This window comes from Phyllostomus hastatus, unplaced genomic scaffold (assembly GCF_019186645.2).
Source record: "Phyllostomus hastatus isolate PE091 unplaced genomic scaffold, TTU_PhHast_1.1 phas_contig_1048, whole genome shotgun sequence".
Classification (NCBI taxonomy): Eukaryota; Metazoa; Chordata; class Mammalia; order Chiroptera; family Phyllostomidae; genus Phyllostomus; species Phyllostomus hastatus.
The window spans coordinates 201,363-223,273 of record NW_025333513.1 but is presented as its reverse complement, the minus strand read 5'-3'; the positions used below and the strand labels follow the sequence as shown (position 1 = coordinate 223,273).

The following is a 21,911-nucleotide window of genomic DNA, read 5'->3' as shown; positions in this document are numbered from 1 at the left end:
AGTCTTTGGCCCTGGTGGCGGAGCTGCTCTGATTAGGCTCACAGCTCCGTCCTTGGCACCGACTCTGCTGATCCCTGGAGCTGGGCTGGAGAGGCCGCCCTACCGGCAGGTGTGCAGGTGGGAAGGCGCCCACGTGTGAGATAAGACCTGAGGGCCTGCCAGTGGCTTCCTGCCCACCACTAAGCAGGTGGGCCTTGGGGTGGCTAAGTGGGGTCAGTGTGACCACTGCTTCCAGGCTGGCTGGGTCTCAAGATGGTTAGGCTGGAGGATTTCTGGTTTTTTGCAACTTACCTTGTATTACATCATCAGAGCCCCTCCAGACCCAGTCAGCTACTCCATGTGGGCAAAACCCTGTGTTGGAGTGGGGCAAGGGGTGCCTTTGTTCAGGTTACTGAGGGTCTGGTGCTGAAGTCCTGGATCTGGGGATACCCCCCCAGGGGACCGGGACCATGCTATGGCATTCCAAAGCCACTGCTGGATCCCACTGAAAACTGTGGTAGGATCAGGCCTGCCCTGATGGGAAGGAAGAAATGCAGGAGAAGGGAAAGAATCTTTAGGTTTAACCCCTTCTGCCTGGAAACACTGCAGGGATTAAAGGTGCCCTGAGCTCCTTCCTGCCACTGGGGGAAGGAACCCTCTTCCCCCAGCCCGGGTGTCCTCTCCCAGGATGCCTAGCAAGCTCCCAGAACATGGCTCCCTAGAAAGCTCTGCTCCTGCCACCTGCTCCTTGGGAGCAGAGGGTACTGGAGCATGTCCCTGGGAGGGGTTGTCTCAATTGCCTAAGCAGGCACCTTCAACATCCATGACCCTGTTCCTGGTGGGGTGCGTCCCAGCCGTGATGGGCACTGGACCTGAAAAAGGGAAGCACTGCTGTGGAGAGCCCTGAGTCCCAAGCCCCCAGCTGCCCCACCACAAGGCTCACCCGTGTGCCTGAGAAACAGGCTCTGGGTCTTCAGGTCCAGTGGGCCCAGAGTGGGCAATGCTCTTGAGTGTCTTAGAGCCAAAGCCCAGAGGAGGGGGAGGCAGCAAATCACGTGTCAAGTCCGCCTGACCTGGAGAGGTGCCCTGGCCCAGTTCCTCCTCCAGCTTTGTGTTGTTGCCTTTGTTTTCTTCTGCCTGAGAGGCGCCCCACCACCACAGTGCTGTTAGACGGCTCTACAAGAAGTGCTTTGTCCAGGCCTACTCTGTGCTTTACATCCACTCTCAGACCTTCATATAACTCTGTGAGGTGGGCATTCTTCCTGCTTTACCAATGAGGAAACTGCTCAAGGAGGTCAAGTAACTTATCTAAAACCCAGTAAGTGTGGAATGGGGACTGGACACCCCCAACAAACCTCATTTGACTCTGGAGTCAGGATGGGCTGACTTGTTCCCTCAGCACGCTGCCTCCGGCAGCCCAGGAGGCCAAGCTGAACACGACTGGGGCTCCAGTCTCTGGGGTTCGATCCTCAGCAGCCTTGCCAGAAGGGGGCCGCTGAGCACTGCGAGAGCAACAGGCTGGTTACCGCCAGCACAGGCAGCCTGCGAGCAGGCAGGTGGAGCTCTCGCTCCGTGCCTGGGCTCCTCTGCGGTCTGTGCAGCCGTTTGCATTTCCTGAAACCGGATCTTGGTGTCAGAGCCACCCCTGGGCCGGGCGGGTGCCTCAGCCATGGCCCTGCGCAAGGAGCTGCTTAAGTCCATCTGGTACGCTTTCACCGCGCTGGATGTGGAGAAGAGCGGCAAGGTCTCCAAGTCCCAGCTCAAGGTGAGGGGCACGCGGGGCCCAGGGGAGGCTGGCAGACACACCTCAGCGGTCTCTGCTGCCTGAGCCAGGCATGAACACTGCTCCTTTCCGGGCACCCTGCCATCCAGAGGCCCCAGCCTGGGGTGGGGGCCAGTACTGGGCAACTGGAGGCTTGGCGGAGGCTGCTGCCTACTGTCTAAGGACCAGGGGGCACGTGCGGAGCCATTGCCCAGAGCCCTGCCCCTCAACTGTCTGGGTGTGTCGGCGGCATGGGGGTTCTGAGGGCCACGGGCCAGGTGACGTCCCAGACTCCATGTGATGAGCACACATCTCAGAGTCAAGCTTGGGCACGTACCCTAGTCCTTCCTGCCGTTTCCTCTTGGCTTTGAAAAGAGACAGTTAGCTAGTACTTGTCAGTCACTTCCTCCTGGAGCTGAGAGAGAGGCTCAAAGAGCCTTTCCTAGTCCAAACCAGGCCGGCTCAGTCACCCTTGGTAGAAAAGCTCCTCTGAGCCTGCCTCCCAGATGGGACAGAGATGGGAAGGGGCAAAACCTAAAGACCCCATTATACTGCTGCCGGGCTCCTCCCTCCTCTCCCCTTCCCCTTCCCCTTCCCCTTCGCCTACACACCATGTTAGGAGATTGTTATCTCAGGCCTGGAGACCTCAGGTTGGGAGGGTGGACTCTGAGCCCAGGAAGGGCCCCATCAGTGATTGCCCTAGACAATTCCTGGCAGGCTGGAAGGTGTCTTTCCTCCCTTCCTCCAGTTCTGGGTTAGTGCTGTCTTTTCCACCCTAGTTAGTAGGGAAGAAGCAAGACCCTTGACCAGTGATTTTCAGTCCGTGTGCTGCAAGAGACACACTGGTGTGCTGCAAGAATTTTTAAAACATGCAATACCTGACTGTTTAGTCAGGGCACTGACCTCTTTCCCCTTCACTTGTCAAGTAAAAAAAAAAAAGACAATAGCCAACACTACAATAACTGTTCAGTATGAATGGTCAAAATTATACTGTATCTTTGTTGTGCCACAGAATTTTAGTCATTAGTTGATGTGTACCCTGAGATGAAAAAGGTTGAAACTGCTGCCCTAAACAGTCAGGGTCAGGGAACAGTGGGGACAGAGCAAGGAAGCCCTCAGCTCTCTGGGATCTGCCTTAGGGGTCCATCCATTCACTTCACAAGTATGCACTGACCACCAGCGCTGGACCTGGCATGAGGCCAAGGCCCTAGATTTCTGGTGTCTCCCTGGGCATACCAAAATAGGGGTGCAGTCTCAAGGAAACCTCCATTCTTAATGACCGAGGTAGGAGGTGCCGGGAAACCTGAGAGAGATGGCCAGAACTGGACAGGTGTTCACCCCACCCTATTCTAACGGCCCACCTTGCTGAACGTGGAGACCCTGTCATTGGATGTCCCAAACCAGTCCTCTCCAATAATCTATCCTTAGCCAGACTTGTGAGCATCCAATAAAAGACTCTTGGCTCCCCCAGGAAAGGGAGTCCACTTTGATCATGTGGGAGAATGTCCCTACAGGCAGGTCCTTCCTTATATTCTGCTTAAATTCTTTTATTGCAGATCATGTCATCTAGTGGGGTCTCAGTTTAGACAGAAGATCATCCCAAATTCATCTCTGCTTGAGCCTGCCTTGGCCTTTAACTGGGTCAGTGCCTGCTCCCCACCCCCACAGGTTGAGTATTTGCAGGGGAGAGCCCATGGGGAGCTTGCATACTTGAACTGTTCGCTGTCTGTACCACGTCATGGCTCACATTGAGCCCACTGCCAGCAGCCTCCTTGGTCACAAAAGATCAATTTCTCTCTCCGTTGGACAGAAAACCATTCCACCCCAGGAATCTGAGCTCTCTGAGAGAGTGTCGGGCAGGTGGTGGGTGGGGCAGAACTGCAGGGTCCCTGTCAATGGGAGTGAACACTGGAATGGGAGGAAGTAGTGATCGTGTTGGGGGCGGGGACACCGGAGAGGCTAAGGAGCAATAGAGAAGTGGTCAGAAGGCGGGGAAGAAGCAGATAAGAGGTACATACCAGCAGGGCCACCTTCTCACTAAAACTGTCCCTGCTCTTGGAGTCCTTGGTTGGGACCAAGCAGGAGAACGGCACCAGCCAGAGCAAGCGATATCTGTCTGTGACGGTCACCTCCTCTGCCCCGGTGTGTTGGTAGAGGGGCTGCCTCTGTCTGTCCTGGGCAGAGCCTTGACAAGGCTGGAGGGAGGAGGAAGAACAGCAAGGCCTCTGAGAAGTAGCCCCAGGAGTCAGGAATGTTTTCTCTGAGGTCTCAGGGAGAGATCAGAGGGGAGGAGAAGAGATTTGAGTGTTCATTCTTTCTGCAGTCATCGCTTGCTACTTCGATGGGTTCTCTGTAACTGCTTCTACTTCTGAAGGCTGGAAATGACCGAACCATGGGCATGGCACCAGCCCCAATTCCTGCACTTGAGCTTTTAGGGAACTCCTGACCCCCGAAGGATAACCACTCCCCACATGCCTCCAGAGGAAACAGTGAATAAATGAAGCCTCCTTAAGGTCAATGGCTGCCAATGGGCAGCCAACCCAGAGGTCAGAGACCAGCTGGGTGGGCGGGGGAGCCTGTGGGAGTGCTCTCTGTGAACAGTGCAGGCACCTGGACACCACCCTCGGAAACTCTGAGTCAGCAGATCTGGGTGGGCCCCAGCATATTTCAGTTTCACGGGCTCCCCAGGTGATGCTCGGCCGGAGCCCAGGCAGCACAGATCGCGAGCAGGGCTTCAGAGTCCTTCCTTTAGTGAGACGCTTCAGCTCTCTGAGCCTTGTATCCTCATTTGTAAAGTGAGGATGATGACAGCCCCTACCTCCGGGGCCGAGGACTGACTTGCTCATGCTGGCCTCCATCCCAGCTGTTTCCTTTCCCACCTGACCCTCTTCTGGTCACACCCACTCCCCACCCCAGACCCCACCACGCCCAGGCACCGGAAGCCTGGCAGTCTGAGGTCTGGTAAGCTCTACCGGGAGAGGCCCTGAGCCCTAAGTGTGTGGAGACTTTAATTCCTCCTTGTCCTGATACCAGACAGCTCACAGGGATTGGATCCTCTGCCCTGGGCCCCTCAGATTCCACTGACAAAAGGTATCAGTGAGGCCCCGGCCAGCAGGGCTCAGCTGGTTGGTGCATCGTCCCATAACCAAAAGGTTGTGGGTTCCATTCCCAGACAGGGCACACACCTAGGTTTTGGGTTCTATCCCCAGTCCAGGCACAAACATATGGGAGGCAACTAGTCGCTGTTTATCTCTCCCTTTCTTCCTTCCTGTCTCTTTAAAGAAATTTAAAAAAATGTCCTCAGGTGAGGGTTTTAAAAGAAAAAGGTACAGGTGAGGAAGGCAGGTCTTAGAGGACAGTGTGGGCAAATAAACCAGGGAGAAAAGTAGCTCAAATAACACGAGCTGCTGTGTGGCAGGTTCTGCCCTGGGGTGGAAGGGGCTTGTGCATTACATCATTGAACTCCTCTAAGTGTCAGAGAGATGACGACAGGCCCAGTGGGGTCAGCTTGCCCAGAGAGATTCAGTCCATGTCTGTCTGCCTTCTGCAGTTTTCCTGCTTCTCCTCATGAAGCATTTAAGTTCATTTGACAGCTGCATTGTGTCCATTGCGTGCCAGACCCCGTGAAGCAGCAGTGAATGAGACAGACAGAAACCCTCCCACCCCCTGTGGTGCTCAGTCTGAGAACACATATGATAAACGAAAGGAGTAAAAAGGTATCATGTGATGGGAGATGATAGATGACATGGAGGAAATAAAGCAGAAATGGGGATCGGAGTGTGGGAGTCAGATCGGATGGGGTTATAGATTCAAATAAGGTGATCAGAGAAGCCCTCCCTGAGAAGCTGGCATCCAAGGAAAGCCTGGGAGGAGAGGATATGAGCCACACCATGACCTGGGAGAGGAAAGTTCCAGCCTGACAGAAGAGCAGATGCAAAGGCCCTGAGGCAACAGTGTGCCTGGCTTGTCAACTGTCCAGGGGGCCAGAGTGGCTGGAGAGAAGTGACCTAGAGGGATGAGGTCAGGGAAGGTGCAGCAGGCCAGGTCACGTGGTGCCTGAGGCCTCTGGAAGGAGTCTTGCTCTGAGACGGATGGGAAACAAATGGAGTATTTAAGTTAGACTTGAGCATCAATCAAAAACATTCAGCATATGGGGACTTTGTACTGAGCTTGAGTCGAGGCTGAGATTAGAGTCCTTGCTACCCTCAGGGAACGCAGAACACCCAGAGATGCCCACACAAACAGGGATCAGCAAAGAATGTTACTGCAAAGCAGCTTCATTCCAGGGTGTATTAGTAATAGTGGTTAATGGCACCCTTTGCTTTTGTCTGTAGTTTAAAATTTTTGTCATAAAAACAATATATGCTCCTGCTTAAAAAAATAAGAATGCAAAATATAATTTCTTTTTTTCTTTTTTTTAAGATTTTATTTATTTTTAGAGAGGGAAGGGAGGGAGAAAGAGAGAGTGAGAAACATCAATGTGTGGTTGCTGGGGGCCGTGGCCTGCAACCCAGGCATATGCCCTGACTGGGAATTGAACCTGCGATGCTTTGGTTCGCAGCCCGAGCTCAATCCACTGAGCTACGAGAGCCAGGGCAGAATATAATTTCTTAAAAGATGAAATTTATTATAAAAGTAAAACATGTTAGTAGTTAATAAAATTCAGAGACAAATGTAATGGTAAAGGTAGAAGTCCCTCCCCTCCTCAGGAGGGGTGGTGAGGGGAGAGCCGTTAACAGTTTGCTGAGTCTTCTAGATTTTTTCTCCATACAAATAAACATTAGGTTGGACAGTATGAAATTGCTGACATTTGACTGCTTCGACATACTAAAATAGCAGTGTATGTGGTTCAACCTAATCTTTGCACACACATTCACTTCACATTTTATCCTACAGCTTACTTTCTTCACCTGTCAATACATTATGGATAGCTTTCCATGTGTTTATACAAATAAAACAATAAAAATAGCTCGCAGCTTTTGTTAAGCAGTGCACTCTGCTCCCCCCCCCCCGCCCCGCCCCCGGGCTGCTGTGCTAAGACCTTCGTTCTAAAAAATCCCTGTGGAGCAGGCCCTTATTATCCTCACAGAGAAGTTCAATTACTTGCCCACAGCACACAGGTAGCAGAAGTAAACTTTGCAACCACACACAGGTCGGCCACAGGCCACACCTGGCCCCTGCTGAAGGAGCCTCAGCTGTCTCCTACTCTCCACATTGCAAACAACGCTGAGTGAACGAACACTCCTGAACGTGTAGCGGGGTTCCCTTGAGCACGTGTGGGTGGGATGATCGGGAATGCTGGGCTCATGCTCATTGTGAAGTCTGATAGATTTTGGCCCCCCTGGGAAGACTACAAATTCACATCTCACCAGCAGGGCATCCAAGTCTCCTTTTCTCCACAACCTCCTTAGGACTTCATATTATCAGTCTTTTCCATCTACGTCAATTCGTTAGGTCATGCATTCGATACAGCAAGGGAACAACAGTTGTCCCATGCACACCTAAGTCTGGCACTCGGTCCACACAGCCCCTCCGCATGGCAGATGTTATCCCATTTTATCGACAACAAGAGGATGAAGGAGTTTATCCAAGGCCCCACAACCGGAAGTCCCTAGCCTTCCGTTCCCTGCCCCTGGAGTGTAGCACTTCTTACACAGGTGCTTTGAGGCTTGAAGGAAGATAAGGACAGGGGTAGTTTGAAAAGAAGCCAGGAGGCTCCAGGTGCAAATATGTAAAACTCTTAGAATAACACTAGTCAGTTCAGAAGTGGATATTTCTCTTGTGTTGGTCACCCTGGAGTGTAGGTGGCATTGAGCCAGTGGCACCTCTCAGAGTGGGGATTGGTATCCTACGATCACAGATATGTTAGGTCTTTTCTGGATACAAATGACAGGAACCTAACTAAAAATAACTAAAGGAAGATTTTTTTTATTGGCTCACATAACCAAAGCTCTAGGCATAGCATTGACTTGGGGCATGGCTAGATCCAGGTTCTCAACTGATGGCTGTCTTTATCCCTTTTTATTTTTAAGGATTTCAATTATTTATTTATTTATTTATTTCCAGAGAGAGGGGAAGGGAGGGAGAAAGAGAGGGAAACGGTGATCAGTAGCCCTTCTCTCGTCTCCAACTGGGGACCTGGCCTGCAGCCCAGGCATGTGCCCTGACTGGGAATCCAACCAGCAGCCTTTCAGTCTGCAGGCCGTGCTCAATCCGCCGAGCCGCTCCAGCCAGGGCTGATGACCCTCTTTACCCCTTGACTCCTGTTTTCACCGATGGCCTTATTTTTAAACAGGCACTTCCTACACAGGAACAAAGATGTCAGATGTATATATCTTCCAACAACTCAGCAATTCCACGGGGAGTTTACCGTTTTTCACTTGACGAAGCAAAAATCCTAGGGCTGATTCTCATTGGCCCAGATTTGATCATGTGCTCTTCCTTAAACCAATCACTATCACTTTTTTATCCTCACCTGAGGATATGCTTAGTGATTTTACAGAGAGGGGAGAGAGAGAAACATCAGTCAGTTGCTTCTCACACTCACCCAGACCAGGGACCAAACCTACAACCCAGGCATGTGCCCTGACCAGGAATCAAACATGTGACCTTTAGTTTCACAGCTCGATGCTCCAACCAACTGGGCCACTGGCCAGGGCCTGATCACTATGACTCTGATGTGCCCACCCTTGGAGACAGGTGCAGATGTGAGAGTGGAGGAGAAGGGCTTCTCAAAGGGAAATCAAGCCTCTATTACCAAAATAAGGGAGAGGGAGCAGAGTTCACAAGAAACTCAGCCATCCTCTGGAACAAGAGAAGGCAGAACCAAAGATTGCATAAGAGAGAATTGAACGAGTGTGGGAAAGAGGGCTGGGTGGGGATTAGGGATGGCTGCCCAGAGGGAAGTTACAGAAAGGAAGAACACTGCTGCTCCACTGGGCCCCCCGACACCCCACTTTGTCAGGCCCTGGAGAACACTGGGGAGAAGTCCCAATCCTTCTCCCCCCTCTCTCACAAAGAGAATAAAGAGAATGAAGACACAAACACTTGGCACGCGTGCCATCTCTAGATGTTGCCGGCTCCTGCCTCGGAGAAACTGACCCCAGGATTAACTGGCGGTGGTGGAATCAGCCATGAAATGCAGCGTTTACTGACTGCCTTTGGTGTGTGGAAGAGAACCTAGGTGGTGTGGGACGTCAAGACGAACGGAGAGCTCGTTCCAGAGACCAGAGTCCACTTGGGAAAGGGGCTCCTGATCAGTCTTCCAAGAGGGCGGCAGCCTTCAGGGCTGGGCTCGTCTGGTTCCAACCTGAGTTCTGCCTTTAATTCCTCTCGACCTCTCCAAGTCCCAGTATCCTTACCTGAAAAACAGGGGTACTAATGTTTGGGTACCGCAGTTGTGGAGATTAGACAAGGGGTAGAGAAAGCGCCTCACACAGTGGCTGGCGCAATAGTGACTAACTACTATGCTGTCTGTGATGATAGAACTACCCCAAGGCGATTTTCTTCCCCTGATTTCCTTGTTCAAGCTTCAACCTCTTCATTCCAGTATCATGGGTTTGTTAACCAATCTGTGTTTCTCCTCCATGCCGTCATGGCCACCATCCTTTCTGGGCCTTGTCCTCCACATCCCACAGACTATTTCCATGATGCTTCCTCTGAGTTCTCTCCAGCTCCCTTCCACCTTTAGAGGGGCTGTCACAGAATCGCACACGGCCCCACCCCAGCGGCCATACCTGGGTGCTAGGCACACTGCATCCTGAGCACTGAATCTTCGATGGAAATGGATGGATTTGGGCTCTGCCCTGGGATGACAGGCTGTCTCCCTGCAGACAGCCCTGTATCACACAAAGTACTTGGGCTTTGGTATCTGCGGAGCTGGATTTGAATCCAGGGCTCTTGTTCACAGTGGGTCCTCAGGCAAGCTACTGAGTCCCTTGAGCCTCAGTGTCCTTGTCTGCAGACGGAGGGCAGATCCCCCGACCTAGTGAGGTGGCTGAGAGCCTGGCTGCCTGGGTTTGACCCCAGCTCTGCTGGCTCTCTGACTTCAAGTGAGTCACTTAATGTCTCAGAGCCTAGGGGTATTTTTCATCTCTAAAATGGGGGGATGATAACAGTTATTATGAGGGTTAAGTGAATTATATGTAAAGTGCTTAGCTCAGTTCTTGGTGCATAGTAAATGTCTAAGTTTTTTCTTTTTTTAAAGATTTTATTTATTTATTTTTAGAGAGGGAAGGGAGGGAGATAGAGAGAAACATCAATGTGTGGTTGCTGGGGGTCATGGCCCGCAACCCAGGCATGTACCCTGACTGGGGATCGAACCTGCGACATTTTGGTTTGCAGCCCGCACTCAATCCACTGAGCCACGCCAGCCAGGGCTATAAGTTTTTTTTTATTGAGGTATAATTGACATTTAACATATTAGTTTCAGGTGTACATAATGATTCAGTATTTGTACATACAGTAAACCCTTGAACATGGTCTTAAACTGCATGGGTCCACTTGTATACCTATTTGTTGCAATAAATATACATTCAGTCCTCCCTATCCATAGGTTTTACATCTGCAGATTCAACCAACTGTGGACCAGAAACAGCATTTTCAGCTCTGGCCGCTGGCTCAGTTGGTTAAAGCATTGTCCTGTATGCCCAACGGTTGCAGGATCCATCCCCAGTCGGGGCTCATGCGGGAGGTGGCCGATCGATGTTTCTCTCTGTCTCTCTCTCTCCCCCTCTCCTTTTCTCTCTGTCTAAAATCAGTGGATGTGTCCTCAGGTGAGGATTAAAAAACCCCCAGTATTTTCAACTCACGGTTGGGGTTCTGCTGAGAGCCCACTATATGCACTGTCCTGCGCGTTTTACATAAGGGACTTCAGCATCTGTGGGGGTTGGTGTCCATGGGGGTCCTGGGGCCAATCCCCCATGGTTACCTACGGACAACTATAGTTAAGTTTTTCAGGAGTCAAAAGTTATACCTGGATTTTCAACTTTGCGTGGAGCTGGGGTTGGCGCTTCTAACGCCACATTGTTCGAGGGTCAACTGTTTTGCAAAATGATTGCCACAGTAAGTCTAGTAAAAATCTGTCACCATGCATAGTTACAAAAAAAGTTTTTTCCTTGTGATGAGAACTTTTACAATTTACTCCCTGGAAAAAAATGCAGACACTTAGCCAGAAGGCCACACATCTGGGGTTTCATTAAAACACTGGAGGCCGTGGTAGTTACTCTCCTCAACACCAGCATCCTTCCTGATGGGGAAATGGACTCTCAGCAACTTCCAAATGTGCAGTGCAGTGCTATTAACTATGATCATCGTGCTCTGCATGGTATCCCCATGACTTCATTTTATAACTGGAAGTTTGTAACTTCCACCCCTTCACCCATTTTCCCCACCCTCATACCCTACCTCTGGCAACTACCAATCTTTTCTCTGAATTTATGAGGGTTTTTGTTTTGTTTTGTTTAGATTCCACATACAAGAGCATTATACATATTTCTCGCTGTCTGACTTATTTCACTTAGCATAATGCCTTCAAGTTTCATTCATGTTGTTGCAAATAACAAGATCATTCTTTCTTATGGCTGAATAATATTCCATTACATATGTTTGGTTGTGATTGAATAGTGTGTGGAGGACTTAGCCAGGACGGGGCTGGGTGCAAACAGAGAGGTGGGGGCTGTCCTTTGGCCCAGTTTTGGCTGGGGTACAGGAAGGCGAACTGCCACTCTGTCTCAGGTGCTGTCCCATAACCTGTACACGGTCCTACACATCCCCCATGACCCTGTGGCTCTGGAGGAACACTTCCGAGATGATGACGATGGTCCTGTTTCCAGCCAGGGGTACATGCCCTACCTCAACAAGTACATCCTGGACAAGGTGAGGCCCAGCCTGGGGGAGGCACCTCTAACCTCTCCCCATTTCCCAGCCAGCACCCTAATACATTTCCTCCCCCCTATAAACTCCCACTTCTATCCCCTCTGTGCTTCTGGCTTCCCATTTCCATCCTTTGCTTTCCAGCCACGTGCCCCCATCCACACACCTTCAGTCTCCTTCATCTCTACCCTAGCTTCACCCCTCCGTAGCTTCCCACCCCATCCCTGCCTAGGCCCACCTCCAGCTTCCAGCTGGAACCTGTACAAAGAGCTCTCCCACTTCCCCCAGTGCTATCCCCCTGCCCGTCCCAGCTGCACTGTCTTCTCAGGTTCTTCTCAACTTTCCATTCTGCCCTGGGCCTCCCCTTCCTTCTCCTCTGCGCTAAGGGGCTAGAGTGTCTCTGTTGGCAGGGCACTTGGGTGGGCGTGGATGTGTGTGTTGGGGGTTGAGGGCACCGGGTGGTTGGAACCAGCTAGTTACCTGGTAATCAGCTCAGGGATTCCTCAAGTTAGAGCCCAGATTTCGCTGGATGGGGAGCAGGAGAATAGATGTCCCGAGAAACCAGCTGGAGACTAGTGTAGGGGTGGAGCCAGGATGGGGCAGCCTTCTTGGCTGACTCGAAGTCCTGGTGGCAGGTGGAGGAGGGGGCTTTTGTTAAGGAGCACTTTGATGAGCTGTGCTGGACCCTGACGGCCAAGAAGAACTACCGGGTAGATAGCAACGGGAACAGCATGCTGTCCAACCAGGATGCCTTCCGCCTCTGGTGCCTCTTCAACTTCCTGTCTGAGGACAAGTACCCCCTGATCATGGTTCCTGATGAGGTGAGGGCTCGGGCTCCCCCAGGGACTGAATCACTCGGGGCCAGGCCTCAGCAAAACCATGAAGGAAGCCAAATTGCCTTTCTACTTTCCCACATCCCCTTTGTTCTTTGTCTTCCCATGCTGATACCTGTCCACACCTGGCTGTCTCCAGGTGCCTAGAATTGCCCATACCAGAACACCTGTGCCTTCTCCCAGGCGAACCAAAACTACACTTCCTTTGGGGTTTTGCTGGTCCTCTCAGTAGGAAAATGACCTACCAATTCTATATACACAAAACTGTAAATGCCTGATACATTACTGGGCATTTAAGAACAAGAACATTTAAGATCAAATGGCAGGATTTTAGGTGCTGTGGCAATCAGAGAAGGGGGCTGTATGAGGGGGAGGGAGACTTTTATGGGCCATCTCCCCAGTTACTCCCGGTGGACACCTGTGTCTGGCCCTGGTTCCAGGCTTTCTCTTCCTGTCCTTTACAGCATGGGGGAGCCAGGGGGGACTCAGCTCAGGACCCCAGAAAGGTGACCTGGGAGTGGAGGCCTGGAATCCCGCCCTTCCCTCCTCAACTCATCAGCGAAGCTGGGGCAGGTGCCCCCTTTTCCAGTCAGCATGCACCCTCCCTCCGTTCTCCATCTCCCTCCCATCTGTTCAGCCTTTCCCAACCCTTAGCCCTCTTGGCTGCGAAGACGCCAGGGTGAATTTAGGTCTTCAGATGAGGGCATACAGGGGAGGGGTCTTCTGCATTTACAAGGAGAACCGGCATGTCGAACTGCACTCAGATTTGTATCCTGCTTTTTTGGGGGGTAAGAGGGAGAGGAGCCACCTGAGCCCTGAGTGGTGCACCCACCCTGCTCCCAGCTGAGACCCAATGGAAGTCCTGGAGAGGGTTTCCCAAGAAGCCACCAGGGCAGGAGAGGGACATGTGTCCATCCACAGAGACACCGAGCTTGGCACCCTTGCCAGACCCCTGCCAGTCAGGGCAAGGCGGCCTCTCAGAAGGCTGCTCGCTGTGTGATCAACATGCAGTGCGAACAAACTGCAGCAGGATGTACCCCAACCACCACTTCCTGTTCCTCCGTAACAGGTTTCCTGTCCCTGCCCTGCGGATCCCCACCCCCAATCCCCTTGCCCTCCCACAAGGGAGGGTCCCCAGGGTTGGGGCTTGGAATGGGACTCAAGTGGGATGCCGGAGATCTGCATCAGGTTCTGGCTGCCAGCGACTTGCTGTGTGATTTAGAACAAGTCACTTCCCCCTTTGGGCCTCAGTTTTGTCATCTGCTAAGTGAGGGCATTGGGTGAGAGGGCCCTTGCACACCCTCTGATACATATTTTTTGTGATTTTCTGCCTCTGCCTGGCCCCCAGCCCATAGCTTCCACCTTCACCGGCCCTTAATTTAGGCAAGGAGTGGATTGGAGGTTGGGGAAAGGGAGAGGATGCCTGAATTGGGGTTGGAGCTCCAGGATCCCCTCCCAAATCTACTGTGGTGTCTCCACCAGTTTAGTCTTCTGCTCCTACCTCCAACCCCCTGTTCCTGGTCACCTGTGCCCTTGATCTGGAGCCAGACAGGAGCGCCCCCTGGTGTTAGTGTTGGCAACACGGCCTGCTGCAGTCACCAGGCCTTCCTCCTCCTCCTTCAGGTGGAGTACCTGCTAAAGAAGGTACTCAGCAGCATGAGCTTGGAGGTGAGCTTGGCGGAGCTGGAGGAGCTGTTGGCACAGGAAGCCCAGGCAGCCCAGACCACCGGAGGGCTCAGCGTCTGGCAGTTCCTGGAGCTCTTCAACTCTGGCCGCTGTCTGCGAGGTGTGGGGCGGGATACCCTCAGCATGGCCATCCATGAGGTCTACCAGGAGCTCATCCAAGATGTCCTGAAGCAGGTCAGGCCATTTGGGAACTGGGGGAGGACCCCCAGGGAGGGGTGAGGGAGGACTGTGAAGCCTCTGACTTTTCTCTGGCTGGCAGGGCTACCTGTGGAAGCGAGGACACCTGAGGAGGAACTGGGCAGAACGCTGGTTCCAGCTGCAGCCCAGCTGCCTCTGCTATTTTGGGAGTGAAGAGTGCAAAGAGAAAAGGGGCACCATCCCACTGGATGCGCAGTGCTGTGTGGAGGTAAGGGGGCAGGCGAGGGTGGAGCATGCCTCCGGGCCCAGAGGGTCTGCAGTGTGGTGCGAGGGCAAGGGGGTCTGGAGGAGGGCAAATCAAGACAAGCCAGTGACAAGTTCCTGCTTAGATGAGGTAAAGCAAATATACCTGGTACCTCAAGGCCATTCTCATCCATGTCAGGTTTTTTTTTTTCTTCAACCAAACTGCAAATTAAATACTAAAGTCATTGGTGAATAATGTGGAAGTAGTGAAAGATTTCAGAGGAGACAGCTTACATCTCACACTACACAGCAAAACTTTCTCGAAATCCTCTTTACTGACCTTTCTCCTTCACCCACGTGCCATTCTCTGTGGCAACCCTGTACCGCCCTGTTCTTTCTCCACGCTCTTTTCCTTTCCTCCTCCCACTCCCCGGCTCTGTCCATTATTTCAGAGGCTTAAAATAACAATTTTTAAAATTGTAATAAATATATATGTATAACATGAAATTTGCCACTTTAACCATTGTAAGTGCACACTTCAGTAGCATTAAATATGTTCACAGTGTTGTGTAACCATCACCATTATCTATTTCCAAAATGTTTTCATCATCCCAACCCGTGAAGCAATAACTCACCTCCATCCCACCCCCTACTTTTTGTCTCCATGAACTTTAGTATCGTAGGTACCTCATGTAAATGGAATAGTGCGATATTTGTTTTTTTGTGTGTGGCTTATTTCTCTTAGCATAATGTTTCTGAAGTTCCTTCATGCTGCGGCATGGCTCAGGACTTCATCTCTTTTCGTGGCTGAATAATATTCCGTTCTAGATATGTGACCTTTGCTTATTTATTCACTCGTTGATAGATATTGGATTGTTGCCATCTGTTTACTATTGTGAATAATGCTGTTATGAATATCCACATACAAATTTCTGGGTGGGCGTGTGTTTTCATTTCTCTGGGCACACACCTATGAGCAGCATCGCTGCACCCTGTGATTGCTCTGTCTAACTTGTAGAGGGACAGCTGAACTGTTTCCCATGGTGGCTGCGCCTTCTGACATTCTTACCAGCAATGTATGAGGGGTCCAATTTCTCCATATCCTCATCAACACTTGTTATTTTACATTTTTAAAAACATTTATTTTCAGAGAAAGGGGAAGGGAGGGAGAAAGAGAGGAACAGAAACATCGATGTGTGAAAGAAACATCAGTTGGTTGCCTCTTGCACGCCGCCCAAGAGGAGCCTGGCCCACAACCCAGGCCTGTGCCCTGATAGGGAATTGAACCAGTGACCTCTTGGTTCGCAGGCTGGTGTTCAGTCCACTGAGCCACACCAGCCAGGGCACATTTTTTAAAATTATAGCCACCCTAGGCTCTGTCCATTTTTTTTTTTCAAATGAGGAAGCTGTGGTGTCTCTGTGGAAAGAACACAGATCTAGGCAGAAAACCCAGCTCTAACACTAACAGGCAGTGTGAATTGGGCAAGATCCTGGACTTCTTAGAGCCTCGGCTTCTTTCTCTGTAAAGTGGAGATAATGATGCCTGCCTGGCAAGACTGTCTGGGAGGAGTGAATAAAATTATACATATAAAACACTAGTACAGACCCTAGAATCTAAGAAGCTCAAAAGGTGGTAGCTATTATTTCCCACTAGAATGTAACTTAGGGAAGGCAGGAATCTGGTCTGTTAGGCACACCTCACTATCCCAAATGCCTAGAACAATGAGCAGCACTCAGTAGACACTCCAGAATATCTGTGAAATAAATGGAGAACATTCTCAACAGGCAGGGCCATGTGAAAACGAATGGTCTGGATAGCAAGGACCCTGTGACCGGAGGTGTTCAAGCATGATCTGCATAGACACCGAGTGGCCACTAGATGCTAAGCCCCACGGAGAGATACTAACATGAAAACAGCCCACCCCACCTTCAAAGAGCAAAGGCCACAAGAATTGTGGGGACACAAATACCCCCATAACTAACCTCCAAGCTGGGCCACACAGGCTCCTTGGCAGATGGTGGGAGGGGTGCCCGGGGAAGATGGTCAGCCAGGAGGGGGAGGGCCAGGAGCTGGAGCACCCTGGGGCAGGGCGGGTATGGTCTGATCCAGCAAAGTAAGCCAGTCTCTCTGGGACCACCTGCCCTCCTGTCCCAGGTGCTGCCGGACCGCGAGGGAAAGCGCTGCATGTTCTGTGTGAAGACGGCCTCCCGTACGTATGAGATGAGCGCCTCCGACACGCGCCAGCGCCAGGAGTGGACGGCTGGTGAGTTGCTCACGGGGTGGTCTTGGTGTGGCTGGGCCTCTGTCGCCTCATCATTGTAAAGCAGGTGATGACACACTGCCCAATTAGAGGCTGGAGCCGAGCTGAGTGACTCCTAAGGCCCCTCTCTAGCAGTGGGCCACCTCCAGCCACCCTGCCCCAGGCTAGCCCTCTGCTGATCCCCACCCGCCCCTCAGCCATCCAGATGGCGATCCGGCTGCAGGCTGAGGGGAAGACCTCGTTGCACAAGGACCTGAAGCAGAAGCGGCGCGAGCAGCGGGAGCAGCGGGAGCGACGCAGGGTAGCCAAGGAGGAGGAGCTGCTGCGGTTGCAGCAGCTGCAGGAGGAGAAGGAACGGAAGCTGCAGGAGCTGGAGCTGCTGCAGGAGGCGCAGCGGCAGGCCGAGCGCCTGCTGCAGGAGGAGGAGGAGCGGCGCCGCAGCCAGCATCGCGAGCTGCAGCTAGCGCTGGAAGGCCAATTGCGAGAGGCGGAGCAGGTGGGGCCTGCCCCAAGAGCTGAGGCGCTGGCTGCTGGATGCCGAGAAGCTAGGCGGGCAAACTGAGGACCAGGGGCAGGGCCTGAGGCGAGGGCGGAGCCCATGGGCAGAGGGATGGTGCCGGGTTTAGAATGAGGGGCTGTTGGGACAGAGACCAAAAGCTTGGAAGATGAGTATGGGACGGAGAGCCTGTACCAGGGGTAAGACCTGTGGATAGGGAAGGATGGAGGGTTCAGGAAACTAGCAGAGTGGATGGATCGAAGGAAGAAATGGTATGGGGCGGGGCCCAAGCCAAAGTATTGGGTGGGGCCTGAGCTAATACTAGGTGGAGACTGGGGCCTGGTTGGGGCCGGGTCTTGGACTAAGGAGCCGCTAATGATTACGTCATCAGGATGAATTTGGATCAAGGTTAGAATAGATTGGACTAGACTTAATCTGAGTTTACAATGAAACCACTTTGGGGAATGCAGAATGGGAGAAAGGCGGGAAGAAGTGGAGGCGGACTAAGTGTGTAGAGGAAGTAAGATTTAGGATTTAAGAGAACTGGAGTCAGCCCTGGCTGACGTGGCTCAGTGGATTGAGTGCTGGCCTGCAAATCAAAGGATCCCTGGTCAGATTCCCAGTCAGGACACAAGCCTGGGTTGCAGGCCACGGCCCGGTGGGGAGTGCATGAGAAGCAACCACACACTGATATTTCCCTCTCTTTCTTCTTCCCTTCCCCTCTCTAAAAATAAATAAATAAAATCTTTTTAAAAGAGAGAGAACTGGAGTCAGACAGTGGATTCGTTCCTAGCTCTGCCTCTTAGGAGCCCTGTGAGCTCAGGCAAGGTGGCTTCTGTGTACCTGGATTACTTATCAGCGACATGTTGATGTTAGTAGAACTTTGCTCACAGAAGTTTGGTGAGGATCAAATGAGGAAACAGTTGTTATAACAATTATTATAATTATAGCCCCTCCCTTCTTAGTACTAGCCTTAATTATAACTGTAACACATTACATTATAATATATAATAATTATTATTAAGGCTGGTTCTAGAAAGGGAATGACTTGAGCCCCTTTCCGCCATGCAGCATCTGTTCGCTGGTCATTATCTGACCTAGGCAGGTTCTCAGCGATCAGATCAGGAAACCCTGACATGAAGGAGCTCCTCTGACTCTCGCCTGGAGATAACTAGTTGGGCTGGCTTAGCAGGACCCTGGGGAAAGGGCAGCATACCTGTCGCCTCCCTCTCCTGTGTCCCCATTGACCTGGCTTTGCGTCCGTGGGCAGGCCCGGGCCTCCATGCAGGCTGAGATGGAGCTGAAGGAGGAGGAGGCTGCCCGGCAGCGGCAGCGCATCGAGGAGCTGGAGGAGATGCAACAGAGGCTTCAGGAGGCTCTACAACTGGAGGTGAAAGCTCGGCGGGACGAGGAGGCGGTGCGTCTAGCCCAGACGAGGTAGGACTGAGGGACCCCTCTGATTCCCCTTCCTGAGTCCCATACCGTCCCACTTGCCGAGCACCTGCCAGGTGCCTTGGCTCTGGAGACGACACAATGCACGCCCGGCAGACTGCTGCAGGAGGAGGAAGAGAAGCTGAAGCAGCTGCTGCAGCTGAAGGAGGAGCAGGAGCGCTACATCGAGCGGGCGCAGCAGGAGAAGCAAGAGCTGCAGCAGGAGATGGCGCAGCAGAGCCGCTCCCTGCAGCAGGCCCAGCAGCAGCTGGAGGAGGTGCGGCAGAACCGGCAGAGGGCTGACGAGGATGTGGAGGTGAGGCCTAGGGTGGGGCTGGGTGGAAGCGGTCCTTTTCTCAGACCCTGACTCTATCCTCCTCTGGCTGTGTGACCTCAGGAAAATTGCCTGACCTCTCTGAGTTCAAGTCTCTCAGAGAAGAGAGATAGGTAATAGCATTGTTATAAAGATTAAATGAAATAGTACATGATATTTAGTATGTTGTGAGGGCTACAGAAACATTAGCTGCCGTTTTTATGATTATTAATGTGGGCAAAAATTTTCCTTCTACTCTTCCAAGACCGTAATTTGCTAGCCCTGTATTTTGCATCCACTCCTTGGAGCCCAAATCTCCATAGAAGAGGGTTTTTATTTTGATATTTTCTTTTCATTAATATGATTTATTTTATTTGCTTTGTTGGCTTACATGGTCATTGAAAAAAATTTAAGCACAGAAATATGTAACACAGGAAAACAAAGTTCCTTTATGATCCCACCACCTGCTGCTTCTGGCGAGGCGAACACTGGAGCAGAGGTTTCTGTGTTAGCTCCTGGAGAGGTAGTGTGGTGCAGTGGTGTAGGAGTCTGTGTGTCGCCAGACAAGTCACTTAACCTTTTTTGTACTTGTTTGTTGTTAACTTCTGCTCTTGAGGTTAAATAAGATAACAAATATACTTAGCACATCTTAGCTGCTTGATAAATGGAAACTGTAATTACGATTATATTTGACCCTTTGCCAGGGGGCTATGAGTCCCCTGAAATTGGGGACTCTGTACATATGTATAACTCTGTGAGAATACATGAGTTTTTCTGAGGAGATGATCCATAGCCTTTGTTACATTCTGAGGGGCCTATGCACCTCAAAAGATCAAGGCACCCCATCTTGGGTAGTGGCTCTGACCCACACTCCACTGGCTCTGTCCTACAGGCCGCCCAGCAGAAGCTGCGCCAGGCCAGCACCAATGTGAAACACTGGAACGTCCAAATGAACAGACTCATGCATCCAATTGAGCCTGGAGGTGAGAGGGGGGTAGACCCTGGAACTATCCCAGAGTGAGGAGGGAGAAGAAAGGGCAAAGGGGGTACCCCCAGATCTACAGAGCCTATAGGACTGAAGGTCAGGAGGTCCTCCTCTCACCCCAGGGCTGCACAAGGCCTGTCAACCTCTCCCCTTTCGTGTTCCTTTCCCCTAACTCATGCCTGCCTGTTCTCTGCCAGACAAGCGTCCCACCACCAGCAGCTCCTTCACAGGCTTCCAGCCTCCTCCACTTGCCCGCCGTGATTCTTCCCTAAAGCGCCTGACCCGCTGGGGGTCCCGGAGTAACAGTACCCCGTCACCCAGCACCAGTGAGCAGCAGAAGTCCATCAACGGCGGGGAAGAGGCTCCCATCTCAGCTTCCACCCCTCGGGAAGACAAAGTGGACCCAGAACCAGAAAATTAGCCTCTGCTAGCGCCTTCCCCATCACCCCCAAATTCATGCCCACCAGGACCTGGCCACAGCTGGCCTGTGGGTGACACTGGCCCCTGCAAAAGAGGGAACTGAGGACCTGGTGTCAGGGGCCAGGCCCTCCAACCACCAAACAGCCTAGAATGGAACCTAGGATCCAAATGGAACCTAGTTCATTTTTTGCATCAGCCCCAGGCCCTAGACCACTGAAGCTGTCTGGGTGCCGACCCTTAAGAACTTGATCTGGTGCCATAACCCCAAGGATCCTATGCCTTGGGCCAGGAAGGAGGAGACAAGCAAGCCAGGGGCCATCTGCCCCAGACTGCCACCAAGCTGTGCAGGCACATTTCCAAATAAAACCTGTTCTTGGAGTGAATTGTTAATCAGGTCTGCTGTCCATTTCTCTTGTCATTTCTTCTCTTCCTCCCTCAAGCAGAGTTATAGGTCCTAGAAAGAATAAGGAGGTCTGGTTGGTGTGGCTCAGTGGATTGAGTGCTGGCCTGTGAACCAAAGGGTCACTGGTTCAATTCCCAGTCAGGGCACATGCTTGTGTTGGAGTCCAGGTCCCCAGTAGGGGACATGTGAGAGGCAACCACACATTGATGTTTCTCTCCTTCTCTTTCTCTCTCCAGTCCCCTCTATCTAAAAATAAAATAAAATAAATATTTTTTAAAAGAATAAGATATAGTACAATGCTAGGAAAGTATACTCTGCCACTTACTAACTGAGTGACTGGCCAAGTTTCTGTACCTCTCTGTGCTTCAGTTCCCATGTCAGTAAAATACAGACAATAGTAGTACCTATCTTATTGGGTTTTTGTGAAGATTTACTCCTTGGTACATAAGCAGGCACTGTTATTAGTATCACCCAAAAGTGTCTATTGAGCATCTGTTGATCTAGCATCTACTAGATCTACCTGAGCATCCACTCTATGCCCAGCAATTTCCCAGGTTATTTAATTCTCATGGCAACTCTGAGAAGTAGATATTATTATTTTGTTCATCTTAAAAGGGATGAGGCAAGAGTCAAACTCAAGTCCATTCATTTATTCAACAGTTAAGCTCTTATTATATGCCAGGTATTATGCTAGGTGCTGGCAATATGGCACAGAACAAAACAGACAGAGCCCCTGCCCTCCTGGAACTTACGTGCCATCTGATTATCAAAGTTCATGTCTTTTGCAAGTGCACCAAGCTCTACTGCAAAACACCTTACGATAATCTATCTAAAGCGTTATTAAACAAAGCTGCTGGTATGACATGAATGTACACGTCAGGGATGGGAAAGTGAGGTTCAAACTCTCAAGTGCAGTAGGAATTCAGGAAAAGGGGAATCTTTAGGTAGGAGCTGGGATTCGAGATGGCCTGTAAAAATTCTAATAGATTAGAAAAGAGAGTAGGAGAACAGGGAAAATACAGGTAGAAAGAAGTATAGCACATTAGTGGGCACAAGAACTCTGGATCTGGATATCGGATGGGAGGATC

General features: G+C 51.4%; 1 protein-coding gene across 1 annotated transcript; it reads left to right on the top strand.

Annotated features, from left to right (window-relative positions):
- Positions 1 to 1,138: 1,138 nt before the first annotated feature.
- On the top strand, positions 1,139 to 20,810 carry DEF6 (DEF6 guanine nucleotide exchange factor). Its single transcript, XM_045835144.1, has 11 exons — positions 1,139 to 1,744; positions 11,477 to 11,617; positions 12,250 to 12,435; positions 14,071 to 14,307; positions 14,393 to 14,539; positions 16,670 to 16,778; positions 16,973 to 17,271; positions 18,542 to 18,708; positions 18,820 to 19,018; positions 19,908 to 19,998; positions 20,198 to 20,810. Exons 1-11 carry the CDS (start codon positions 1,649 to 1,651, stop codon positions 20,419 to 20,421), a joined length of 1,896 nt encoding a protein of 631 aa, XP_045691100.1. The 5' UTR covers positions 1,139 to 1,648; the 3' UTR covers positions 20,422 to 20,810.
- Positions 20,811 to 21,911: the final 1,101 nt, after the last annotated feature.

Coding starts and splice junctions, on each gene's coding strand:
- DEF6 (XM_045835144.1), top strand. CDS start 1,649: ATGGCCCTGCGCAAGGAGCTGCTTAAGTCCATCTGGTACGCTTTCACC. Junction 14,308..14,392: donor TCCAAGATGTCCTGAAGCAG/GTCAGGCCATTT, acceptor TCTGGCTGGCAG/GGCTACCTGTGGAAGCGAGG. Junction 16,779..16,972: donor GCGCCAGGAGTGGACGGCTG/GTGAGTTGCTCA, acceptor CCCGCCCCTCAG/CCATCCAGATGGCGATCCGG.